Source organism: Macadamia integrifolia, chromosome 14 (genome assembly GCF_013358625.1).
Source record: "Macadamia integrifolia cultivar HAES 741 chromosome 14, SCU_Mint_v3, whole genome shotgun sequence".
In the NCBI taxonomy this organism is placed as follows: Eukaryota; Viridiplantae; Streptophyta; class Magnoliopsida; order Proteales; family Proteaceae; genus Macadamia; species Macadamia integrifolia.
Window position 1 is genome coordinate 25,644,632 of NC_056570.1, and position 13,716 is coordinate 25,658,347.

General features: G+C 36.2%; 1 protein-coding gene across 1 annotated transcript; it reads right to left on the bottom strand.

Annotated features, from left to right (window-relative positions):
• Nucleotides 1-4,798: 4,798 nt before the first annotated feature.
• LOC122061338 (transcription termination factor MTERF8, chloroplastic-like) lies at nucleotides 4,799-6,892 on the bottom strand. Its single transcript, XM_042624571.1, has one exon. It carries the CDS (start codon nucleotides 6,370-6,372, stop codon nucleotides 5,494-5,496), a length of 879 nt encoding a protein of 292 aa, XP_042480505.1. The 5' UTR covers nucleotides 6,373-6,892; the 3' UTR covers nucleotides 4,799-5,493.
• Between the last annotated feature and the right edge of the window lie 6,824 nt (nucleotides 6,893-13,716).

The following is a 13,716-nucleotide window of genomic DNA, read 5'->3' on the forward strand; positions in this document are numbered from 1 at the left end:
CACGCACACAACATGGGAAGGGAGATGATACTAGTGCGGGTGCAGGTGCAGGTGCAGGTGCAGGTGCAGGTGCAGGTAGGGGAGGATGATTGTATGTAACAGAAGTTGATCTTAGATATTTCATACCTTGATGCCTGCTGTCCAAGTAGAAGCTACAACCTGCAGCTATGCACTGGCACTGGATCCTAGTTAGTTAATTCGCGTTTAAAACACGTTTAAAACGGCGTCCCCTTTTTTTATCGTTTTAAACGTCGTTTGCTGAATTTTTCACAGAAATTTGGTAAAAAACGGGAACGGGGCTATTGAAAGTTTTTTTGCCGTTTTAAACGCCGTCCCGTTTTTTTGACAGTAAAAAAACGGATTTTGAAAAATATAAACGTTTTAAAATAGAAACGTTTAAAACGGGGCTATTTTTTTTTATTGTTATCTAGGTATTTAGAGAATTATTATGCCAATTTATGTCTATATATTGCCGTTTTTTTGACACCGTATTATTTAAATATAAACGTTAAAAACACGTATCGTCCGTTTTTTATTTTTTCCCGTTTTTACCGTATTTGACCGTATTTTTGACTGTCCCGTTCACGTTTTGATCCGTTTAAAACATGCCCGTACCGAACAATGTTTTTTTGCCGTTCCCGTTTTAACTAACAGAGCACTGGATCCACAGGTTTTACCAAAAAAAAAAAAGATCAAAAGCTTTTTTTTTTTTTTTTTTTTGGGGGGGGGTGGGGGGGGGGGGGGGGTGGGGGTGGGGTTGGGTTGGGGGGACAACCTTGTCCTCTGTGATCTATGTCTCTATGATTGTTTTTGGTAATTAAGAAGAAAAAAAATATATATATATTTTCTTAGTTTAAAAAATTTTCATTGTGGTCAGGAAAAAAAAATTTATATATAATTTTAAGTTCACCTTGAGAATGGTAGAGTTTCTTTTTACTGAAAAAAAAAAAATCTTGCATAAAACACAAGAAAATTAAAAACTTTTTTTTTCTCTTTTTTTCCTTTCGTTAATAGCCAAACATTCATTTTTTACTATTTCATTTCCTTTTTTCTCTTTGCTAGATTTTTTTTTTTTTCTTTTCATTGATCCTCTTGTTGGCATAGTGGCCTCATGATCGAGTAACAGTACCTCATCTTTATCTATTTATTTATTTATTTATATTTTTAGGTAAGACCTAGATATTTTAATGTGGTTTATTCGAGATTTCAAAGCAAAATATTGTTGTTTCCATTAAGGTCGTAATAAAATTTCAATCTCCGTTTTAATTTTTTATTTTGATACAATCAAAACTTATATAGGGAAGTTGTTTCAAAGTGCGGCCTATGTCAGCACTCTCTGTATCTATATCTCTTTCCCAAAATAAGATGCAAATTTGTCTTTTCGCATGGGTTGCTGGCATAAGCTACATTCCTAGACATAGTTTATTTCCACATATTTTAATATAAGGAACAAATTCCCATAATGTGAGCTGAAAATCGAAATTGCACACCCCTATCTAAAACATTGTAGCTTGCCACCCTAGGAATTGTTTTAAACAACCCCTATTGGATAGAATCATCTTTTCTAACCCCCTCCTTCGCCTAAAAACTGCACACATGCATCAAAGGAAACCTATTCCCATTTTATTAAATCCAAGTCTTGATAGAACAATGTCACTTTGATTGTTTTGTTTGGTTTCGAACTTTGTTAACAAAAAACACTTCTTTTTTTTTCCCAAATCATCTACGAGATATTGACTTTGTAGGTCTTTTGTGTTTCACCTTGATTGTATACTTGTAATTGAAAGGTGTAACACTTTGACATTTTATAATAGGGGGAAAATCTCTAAAGGCGATACAACTTCATGCGCCTAGATAGAAAGGGAAAAATGACTGCCCCACCCCAATGAAAGGTAGAAATCTTGCCAGATGCTTCTGCGTGCTCCTATTGGCTTCCATTTTGATGTAGAAGTCAAGCAACTTTTAGGGAACCCTCTCCCCTTTAAAATGTTAAATGATTTTTCTTCATTTGTATTTTATATTTTAGTTATTTTCATTAAATTTATATAGGCAAGCCCCCCTGTGTTTCTCTCTCCTCGAGGTAGGAGAGAGAAAGATAGACACATGAAGCACTAACATAGGCCACACTCCTAGATAGAAAACTTCTCCCCTTTCGAATGTTATAATACTAAATTATATATACAATAAGCTATATCTGATAAAGTTACAATAAGTTACGCCAAACGCTACAATATCTAAGGTACGGAATCAAAATTAATATTTTGGATGCACTTTTTAACAATCCAAAGGTTCCATTATATTTAAAGATGCTTAGTTAGGATTTATTTAAAGTTTCATTCTTGTTTGACTACCAAAACATACATGGTTTTGATTGAAACTGATGAGCACAATAATGTGTGAAATCTTAGGGATATAAGTGTACATTTTGCCCCACTTTGGATAGTACTACTTTAATTTTTCTTTTTTTTTTTTTTTTTTATTTCCAAGTCTACAAGAGAAAGTGCTTAAAGTGAATCAAGAACCAGTCCAAAGGTGGGATCCACTCATTGGTACCACATCCTCTCTCCTCCAAAATCCTGAAGATTATTTTCTCTCCTTGCCACCTCACAAGATCTTGAAGATGCTAGGCAGAGATTCCTTTATGATTTTATTAAGATTGCAATATATTAATGAATATTGAAAGGAAAGAATAGAATTTATTAATTATGGAAACAAATTCTCTCTTTCCTCACACAATATCTCAGAGAATGATTTAATTTAATTTTATTTTCTTCCTTTTCTGAAAGAAGACTTGTAGAATGAAGGAGACAAGAAAAAAACCCTATAAAAGCCCTTTCCTACCCCCTCGGGCTAAGTAGAGAAACCTACTTATGAGTCTCTCTCTAGCTTTCTCCCCTTTCTTTTACTTTATTTTTATTTCAGCATTTTTTTCCTTTATTTATTTATTTTTTAAATTGCGTCGGTTATTTATTTTTAGTTATTTATTTATTTAATTTTAATTGCGTGGCTTGCGTCTTTAAATTCTTAGATGACGAATGGTTAGGACGTTATTTTAGATACATATGTTTAATTAGAATTAGATCACAACCATTAATCGGTTTACTTTCGCATTATTAAAAGAAATAAAAAAATAAAGTGGCTGCTTTCCCTATGTTCGACCCGTAGCTACCCTAATCCGTATGCTTGCGGTTACATTTTAAATCCCAACAGAAACCCAAAATATTTTGATTTTAACCAAAGTCGAAACCGAATCTCAAATCTTGGTTGACATAGATTTACCAAATCCTACAACAACTTAGTCTTATCCCAACTAAATGGGGTCGGCTATATAGATCTTTGTTCTCCAATCAGCTCTATTCAACATCATACTTAACACAAGGCCTAAGCTATGTACATCTTTTCTTATCACTTCTCCTTAGCTCATTGTGAAGAGAGAAACATATTTTATGGTTAAAAAGATTCTCTCTTCACCATGGATGAAATGAAATTGGGTCCTTATTCAATATACAAGAAAGGTGACATGGACTTTGTAGCCAATAGAAGGTAATATACTTACAAGAGAGGGTTAAGAATAAGTTAAGGATGTGAATTTGAAATCAAAACTGTTTACCGAAATCGAACCGAGCCGTTTACACTCAAACCGCAAAACCGTTTAGTAAGGGCTCGTTTGGTATTGTTTCTGTTCCAGAAACGCCGTTTCGTGTCAAAAACGAAAATTTCAGTTTCTGTGTCAAAATGCAGTTTTTAAACGAAAAAATGGTGTTTCAAAATTTCAGATTTTTATCAAGATATTTTTTTTTTTTTTTTTTAAAATAGAACAAAACTGGGAAGACGGAACTCCATTTTGGAGTTCCGTCCAATCTCGTTTTTTCAGTTTTTTTTTTTTTTTTTCATTTTTTGTTCCAAAAAAACAGAAACGGACCATAAGTGCACCAAACAGAAGATTTCGTTTTTTTCGTTCTAATAGAACGAAAAAACTCCAGAAACGTTTTTTTAGAACGATACCAAACGGAGCCTAAATAGTTCTGTTCTGGTTTCAAGTTTTAAGCCGATTATCCAAATGTGTCGAAATTGAACCAAGCCGTTTAACCCGTTGGTTTCAAACCGAATTGAAATCATGAAAATCGAACTGTTTAAACTGACAAAACCGATCTGATTAACCCGTTTAACGATTAAATAAGGCAGGGGCAAAATCAGTATATCATTTCCAAAAAGATAAAAACCCCAAAATAAAAACTATTGGGATTGTAAAACTTTGGTATGCTTCCGTGATTGGATGCACGATGCGACTTTTGGAGGTAATATTTTTTCTTTTAACCTCGTATGAAATTCTTTAGACATTAGCTGAGACGAATGAAGAGGAATTGTTTCGAGCCTTGGAAGATGTGTTTTCAGAGCCTTCTACTCCTACTTTAGCATCATCCACCACTACTATTGGTGTTCATTAGTATTCAGTAGTTTTGTTTGCGTTTCACTTTCTCAATGTAATATTTTTTTTTACTCAGTTGTTTGGTTGCTTTAACAAAACATAATGGCTTGCATTTCATATTCTCAAGATTGAATCATTTATCAGCAAAAGCAAATTTTAGTAAACATGCGAATAAACTAGCAAACCGATAAAAACAGATTTTAGTAAACATGCAAATAAACTAGCAAACCGATTACTAACAGTATGGAATAAATCGAAATCGAAACCATTTAAAACCATGAAACCGAAACCAAAACCAGATCAGTGAAGGAGAATGGTCTACACCTGTGTTCACCCAGATGTACATTGGAGGATCCAACACTGTGCCACTTGAATGGGAAGACAGGAACTTTGTTAGTGAAGATGATCACCAAGCACTAGGCAATCCTTTAATGCTAGCGCACGGGCCAATTCATGGCAACTGTAAACACATTTGCCGCCCGCGTTGCCAATTGTCATCTACGAGATTAGAGAGAGGAAGAAGGATCAATAGAAAATTTAATCCTATATCCGTTATCCATGAACAATATTAGTAATGAGGTCCCATAAGAAGAGAGTCCCAATTCCCTAATCCTCCATCGGCGATTAAATTGTATTAAATGGGCAATGGATTCTCCCTCTGCTTCTTCTTTGAAAACTATCGGTGGACACGCTCAAGAGTTTGTTTGGAGACATGTCTTTCCCAATTAGCTTCTTCTTCTACTGAGTCTACTCATACCTGTGCTTTATTCCGCCATCAAGCTTGTAACCGAGAAAGGCAGGAAAGGCCAACAACTCTCCAATTTCTCGACCCATCTCCTCGATCAAGTATTCCATTTTCTTCTCTAATGACACGTAATTGTACTGCAATATCTGAGGATGCTTCTTACTCATAGCAAGAAAGTCATAGTAAGAGAGCCCATATGCCAGGAAGACCATGATCACCTTCTGCATATTCTCAAAGCTGGTTCTGGTGACTGCCCCCAACGCCAGAGCTAGCTCCTTCGTTCTATATTTATAACCGATCTTCACCGGAAATCCCAATTTCACAGAGAGGTTCTCTTTGAAGGACAAGCTAAGAAACAGTGGTGCTTTGATGAGGAACCTGAACATACTGAATTCAACCCACATTGCTTGAGGAACTCAACTCGAAGACGCAGCCTCCTATCCTTGCTGACACTGAAAACATTTGGGTATAAAAGAACGATCTTGAAGATTTCAGGGTCCGTCAAGCCGACAGAGGATCTGAAGACCTCGACATGGCTTCGTAGATGCTCCGTGCTGTAGGTTAGGACAGATGGGAGTTTACGCAATACGGCTCCCGTGGCACTTTGATCTCCGCCGCTTAGCTCTGTGAGAATCATGGTACGTGGGATTAGCTGGGTTTCCAAATCCAAATTAAGAAGTGGGGGGCGTCGAACGATCAAATCGACACCATCGAAATGGTTCAAGTAAAGAATCGCCCGCTCGATCTCTTCAGCTGGCTTATGGCAGAACACCTTAAGATGAATATTGTTGAGAACATGAGGGATCTCTTCCTTTGCAATTCCCTGATTAAAAAGCAATTCAACCTTTCCGGCAAAACCCACAAAAAATTGGATTTCTGTAAAGTTCAATAAACGCTCGAGCGTCACGGGTTCGATCTGCCCTTTCAAATCATCCATTAGAAAACAGATGACCACTCCAATTTGTTCTGCGGTGAGTATTTTGGGGCGTTTAGCTATCAAACGACAGAGGGAAAAACCATCAATTCCAGCCAACTGCAGATAACGAAGTCGGCTTCGCACAGACTCCAAAGTCGCAAATCTGAGAGGAGGTTCTTCTCCAATAGAAGTTGGGTTTGATCTTCTCCAATTCCAAACTCTTGGAAGAGCGAGAAAAATGATCCTGAAATCCACATAATATAGAACATGAATGAACACCATTCTTTCTGGTTCTACTTACGTTTATTAACGAGCGATTTAACCGTTTCAGGTTAAATTTACCCCGTACCTTTGAAGACATTAGAGGACGAGGAGGAGCTGTTGTTGTGGCATTCAATCACCAACTTCAGAGAGGCTCGAGAACTCACCGGAACTGAAAAGGGTTTCTACACCAGACCCGTTATTCTACCGAACGTTCCCACGCAACAACATTGTTCCCCGGGGAATAAAGTTGCCGTTTAAGATATCGAAGGTAACGTTACCATCATCCGCACAGTAATCTTCAGTGCGTTGGTGGAGTTGCAACCACAGATGTTCTTGCTGCTTCCAGTTCCAGAGGACTGAGGCCATCAGAAAAGGGCTTTTTTTTTTTTTTCCTGCTCTCCTTATGGGTTTTGCAGAGGCGACGAGAAAGTGATATCAGTCGATGACTGGAGGAAGAGGCAGAGCCGACCGAGTAAAACCAGCAGCATAGCCAACAAGAGCCCAAGAGCCCATAGATAAAGAATCTCCAGGCCCAACTTGGTTATAAGTTCTAGGGCAGGAGCTGGATTCTTAAATTTTAAACAGAAGTATTATGGCTATTAAATAGGAGATGAGGTTTGTCTCATCAAATGGCATAGGGAGCGTTTTTAGCAAAAAAAAAAAAAAAAAGGGCATAGGGAGCGTACCAACGGTTTTCAAATATTAGGGTAAAGAAATCATTTTATGCAAGGAAAAGAGATACAAAGGGAGAGGATGCTAGCATATCCCTCACCCGTGGTTCACATAATCTTTTTCCTATTTTTTTATAGGCAAGGGTTCTTTGAATAACGGGTCGAAAGTATGCGGGCAAAGGGAGCCAATAAGGGGCAAATTAATAATTTATGTGTTTAACATTCTCTTCAAATTAAAAAATCACAAAAAAAATTTGATTTTTTTCTTCTTAGCAACCAAACATAGCACGAGGAGGGAGGTTGCTAGTGTACCCTCTCTAACGGCTCAAAGGTATTTTTTCCTTATTAATTAAGATTAGCATTTATTGCACTTACATAAATACCTAAGATTTCCAATATTCATAGATTTTATTTTTCTATAATTTCTTGCGTGAGAAGGGAGGGAGGGAGGGTTAAATCAAACATTATAATATATTCATGTGTCATGTGGGTTTTGAGGTTCCATGGTGCTTATGCGTATTCACTTGTGCCGTCCTCTTATATTTGTCTTGTATGTTCTACTAAAAAACCTATATATATATATATATATTTGTCTTGTATGACTTGTTCATTTAGTAATAAAGGGCTTTGTTTTAATCAAATCATTTCAACTCAACATCAATTTATTCTTATCATAATTAAATGGAGTCTGCTTCATCTATGTTGTTTTGAAGTTGCATCCAGTCTAAAGTCATATCTATGGTTATATTTAAGATGTTCTTGTCTTTTATCACTAATCCTAACTTATACATAGTTCTTTCAACACCTTTAGTCTGTAACTTTGGCCTAGTTCTGATTTTTTCAGCTAATTGGCATTCTTCCTTATTAGTGCATTCAGGAGTTCTCCATTATATACTTCTTAACCACCTCAATCTCTTTTTACTTGTCTTACTTGTCGCCAATCGAGCCAATGCTATGTCATTTCTAATCCATTCATTTCTTATTTTATGTTTTTTAGTTTTGTCCTTTGGCTACCTTTATTCTTATTTTTGAATGTTCTCTAAGTCACTAGAGTAGGATACGTTAGTACCCTACTAAAGGGTTCACCAACGAATCATCTATCATAATTAGCTCCCTCCCATTTGTTGGAGGTCTGAAATGCCCTTCATTGTTCTTGACACCCAAATCAATCTAAGTACAACTCTGAAAGAATTCCTAATTCATCGAAGGAAAACTTGACTCTTTTTTAATTTTTATTTTTTATCACACAACACAAAACTCCATATAATAACACATGGAATGTTTGAATCACATAAAACTCCTAAAGCACTCTTGCATTCTTTTTATACGACATGAATTCATTTCTCCATATAACCGTCATATTTTTATTCAATGAGAAACATATTCCTGATTTCCCGTATTTTGATAAATTGTAGCTATATATATGTTTCTTTGTAAATTTGTAATGAGGAAATTCTCCCCTGTTCGTTAAGTAGTTCTTATCTAACCCTTAGATGTAGGCAATCTTGACTAACCAAGTAAATCTTTATATTATGTATATTTATTTTCTTTTTCTTAATGTTTTGTTGGCTTTCTTGCATTATAATTAGGTTTTAGATTCCTACAATCATTAATCATATTCACATAAGTTTCATTCGTGTGGTTGCTAAAATTACACTCCTATAATTTACCCTTTTAACTCCCACCCAAGCTCTTACCCATCTACCCAAAAATATACAAAAAATTACACTCCATATACTCTTTCTCCATTTATCTTTATCTTTTCCTCATCAAACAAAACTCTATCATGGGTAAAAAAAATAATAATAATAATAATAAATAATAATAATAATAATAATAATAATAATAATAATAATAATAATAATAATAGATGTTACTGCAAAGCGACGCTTCTTTGTTGCATTGTAAACTTGGAAAGGCATTGGAGATTTATGTGACGTCGTCTTTTTTTATTCTTTTGGGTAATAATAAATCAAACTTATTAAAAGACGAGTGGATTACCCAATTCCAATTACATCAATGTATAATAATCTAAGTAATAGAAGACCCATATGATTACTTTGGCAAGTTTCCATCTGAAGCTAAATATATGCAAGTAGGTAGGAAGTGGATTTAAAGTTTTATTTTGTAAACTTGGATTGAGCGACAATTATAATCATACTTACATAAAGAACAAGGCAAAACTTATCGTGGACGATAGGCCACCCATGGAATTGGTTGATGAGTATATTCTATTTTATTTTTCGTACGAATGTCAGAAAAAAAAAATCTGAAATAAGAAAGACTTCTTGGATGCCTAGTTCAGCTATCCATTTGTGCTATCATTATGTCATGCACAAACTAATGAAAGGTTGTGGAGAGGCATCTTCCGCGTATGGGGTTGGGGAAGGATAGCATAGTTTTTTCGGGTCCATCTGTGTCTTGGCATAGACACGCATGAGGGTAGCTTTCTTCTTCAATGTGATAGAAGAATGCACAAGCAGTTAGGAAGTGGATTTAAAGTTTATGGAAAAAGGTTCTTGTGGGAAAGCGTGGATTTTGTTCTTAGACATATGGGGGGCTAAATGACCGACCTACGCCCCATGAAATGGAAAATGACATCTATGTAGTTGTTTTCTCGTGTGTTTCCATTGGTCCTCATGCATGCGTGGGAATCACATTCCCACATAAGAAACACTTCTCCAAGTTTTATATCGTAAAACATATTGTTTTAAAAAACTATACCCAAACTTGCATAAAAAAGGCAAAACTTTTCATAGACATTACCTTTGCATGGAATGGGTTGATAGATACACTTTGTTCCATCACACAAAATGTGAAGTGAAAATTTTGACTAATGAACATATAGGAATGATCTAGGTTTTTCGTGTATCCAATTGCTATGTCATATTCAATTATACCATTCATGATATACTCTCTCATTTATGTCTTAAATTTTCCTTTGATAGCCGTTGCAACCCTTTGGTAGTGTTGGATTTTTAAATAATTTGTTTCACCCCCTTAACAAACTCTACTTGAGTTGAAACCTAAAGAGGTGATCATATGGCCTCAGGATCTACTTCCATCTAAGCTACAAATGACAGAACTAGGTGTTTGTCCACCAATTTGTATAGGTTCTTATCCATGAAAATCATGTGAAAATAACTCTCATAATAGAAATATGACAAAGAAAGAAGAAAAAAAAAAAGGCATTTATAATCGACCTAGCAATGGAGGCACCACTACCTTAATCATGGGTAATTGAGCCAAAATCTTCTAAACACAATTAGATAACATAACATGGAGTGGTGAAGGTTGTTAAATCTTTCAACAAAATAAAGGGTAAGGGTTTTCTAAGCCTACCATGTGCTATATGCCTAGGCACATAGAATATTTTATTTACTTTTTCTCTATTTAAAAATAAAATAAATAAATAATAAAAAAAAATAAGGCTGTTGAATCTTGATGAATTTGAAATAAATCAAACATAAACAAATTGCTTGGGAAATCAAATTCTTCATGGTCCATGCAATGAGAGCAGCTTCTTTAATTGGTCGAACTATCTACCACATTATGCATGTTTTATGAAACCCAAATTATTTGGACAAGCACACTTCAAGGTCTACTGCTCAAATGACAAATTTCACCCTAATAGTATTAATCAGTTGACGAGTTAAAGCTTTAAGAAAATAAAAATATTGAAATAAAAAAAAAAATAAATAAAAAAAAAAAACTAATGTATACCGGAAAAATGCCATAACTTTGAGGTGTCCAAGTCCATAGGATAAAATATGGATATAAAATTATGGTCTCCCCCACCCCTATGAAATAACATTTTTGACCTTATTTAGGGAGGAGAGAGAGAGAAATAACATTGATGTACGCCACGCTGCAAGACTGAGAACACTTTTCCTAAATATTTACTCTTTTTTTTTTCTTTGGGTAAGCATATGACAAACAATCATGCATTATACATTGAACAATCAATACTGCTACTTTATTTATTTATTTATTATTATTATTATATTTTTTTTTATGTGTATGTTAAATGCTACTTTATCCTTCCAAATAGGACAATTAAGTGGACCACGTAAGGCTTCCCAAAGAGGCAAAATAGCTTTTGCTGTGGTCTCATTATTTGGAGAAATCCATTTCCTCCTCCTATTGTTATTTGGTATCGTGGTTAGACATCACGATTTGCACGGATCCAGATCCGGATCCGAAACTGAAAACAAACAGAGGAGGCTAGGGGAGAGGGAATAAGAGATGCATGCCTGTGGCTGTGGGAACATCATGATAATCAAATCGTCAGAGGTGTGAGTGATGATGAGCTTAATTTGAGGTTTGCTTGTTTGAATTTTAAAAGGAATAGAGCGCAGCAAGAAACCAATCAAAGAAGTGGTCACTGGTCAAGCAAAGGAAGGAAAGCTAGCTCCTCCAACAGTGACTGGGTGAGTGGGGACCAAAGTCTTTAGAGAAAACCTACCCGTGAATCCGTGATGATCGAGGGGCCGGCGGACAGACTGACTGCAATACGGATAAGGGTGTCAACTGGTCCGGAACTAGGTATTTGGTTCGGTTTTGGTTTTGATTTCAATGAGTGTTAGTGTGATCCAAAATCGGATCAAGTCCCGTCTCGGTTCTTAAAATTGGTACTCATACCCAACCTATCTGGTTCCGGTCCGATTATAGTTTCTATTTGAATTTTATATTCGGTTCTTATTTGGTTACAATATCCCATTTCAAATTCGATTTCGTTATGCAGCTACTATTCAGAAGACAAAACATAAATGTTTATTCACTATGTTATTGGTTTTTCTCAACAAAAGAATGGAAAATTTTTTTTTTTAAAAATGGTACTTTACAGCGCCACCCCCTGAAGAATGCCAATATTAGAGGAACACCCCCTCTCTTTCACCAAATTGGTCATGGACCCCTTGCGTCAGTTATCGTTACAAAATATATTAAAAATGCTGACATCAGCAATTCAAAATTTTCTTAAATACCATTTTGTCCTTAGAAATAGGGAAATATCAAAATTGCCCTTAATGGTTGTATTCCCAAAATTGATTGAAGATCCCTTCCGCCATCGCCGCCTCTGCTCCATATCCGCCGCGTGAGTCACTGATTTGGAGAAGAAAGTCAGAGTAGTCGATCGGCGGCTGCAACCCCTTCCGGTGAAGGCGCCAAACCTTCTCCCTCACGTCCTCCTTCTCCACCGCCGCCGCCGCCTCTGCTCCATATCCGCCGCTGACAGATCCGGCCTCATCGATCCAAATACAGGCCATGGAGACCTGGACGGGCTCTTCAATGGACTTACCGGCGGTGAAATCGCATCGATCCACAATGGCTTCATGCCTCGTATGGTTGTAAGTACTGACTCAACGAACTCCCCCTCTGAAACTCTCTTAACTCCTGATCTCCTTTCTCTGAAATGCTCTCTTTAACCTATGAAAATCTCCCTCTAAAACCCAATTCCTCATTTAAAGAACCCACAACTACTGGCCGCCATGACCAAAGCCGTCGCCGAGGTCGTCCAGATTCGATAGTAGGGATAGTCGGCCTTGAGGTTCATAGAGAGAGAGAGAGATCTTACCTTCATTGCCGCCGTTTTCCACATCACTGTTTTTCACAGGCGTATTGAAAACAAAATCTAGCAGTGATCCGAATGTAAATATATCAGAATATTTTGAGTTTAGAAAGCGACCGAACAAAGCTATAATATGTTGTGAAATATATTGGGACATCATATAGGAAAGCCGTCGCCGAGGTTGCCCAGATTTGATTGTAGGGATAGTTGGCCTTGAGGTTCAGAGAGAGAGAGAGAGAGAGAGGTTCCACCGGAGAAGAAGTTGGAACCACTGATGGTGGCTGTTGTTGCGGACGCCGATGGTAGCTGCTGTGTAGACACTCAGTGAGAAATAACAGGTAAAATACGATTTATTATTTATTTTCATTAAAAGGGTAAAAATGTCCTTTCAAATCTTTACTTAATGGAGACTGACGACAAGGGGTCTGAGTCCAATTTGGTGAAAGAGAGGAGGTGTTCCTCTAATATTGGCATTCTTCAGGGGTGGCACTGTAAATTATCCTAAAAAAATCATGAGCTGTTAATCATCTATTGAACTTCTAATATCGTTAATTTCACTATTTTAAAATACAATATGCAGAGAAGAGGAAGAACAAAATACTTCAAACTTGAAGAGTTAGAATTAAGTAAATTGTTTAACTCACGACTCATGGGTCCTAATGCAACAAAAACTAAAAAAGAAAAAGAGGGTTTTAGAGTTGGACTATAATTGAAACTTTATAAGATGATTTATCATTTAGGTGATTGAATATATCAGGTTTCCATATAAGTAACATCAAGTTTTTAGTTAAAGAGGAAAAAATTGACATTAAGTTATCCAGTCCGATTTCGATTAGAACTGCCAATTCTTGGCATAAATCTAGATCCAGACTGAACCGAATGATAAATACTTATTTCAAATCCAAGATTTAACCATATTATAATGGGTTGGATTTGATTTGATTTGGATTTGGATCAATATTCGGTTTTGGTTCCAATTTGACATCCTTAAATACGGAGGATTGGAATATTTGTACGATAGAGCTTTCCATAAGTAGATGATGATCGGTTGTTGCAACCAGATACAAACACAGGGAGGATGAGAGACATGACATGGATGGATGGATCATGGATGGGGTCATG

Excerpts from the sequence above, each read along its gene's own strand:
- LOC122061338 (XM_042624571.1), bottom strand. The coding sequence starts at position 6,372 with ATGGTGTTCATTCATGTTCTATATTATGTGGATTTCAGGATCATTTTT.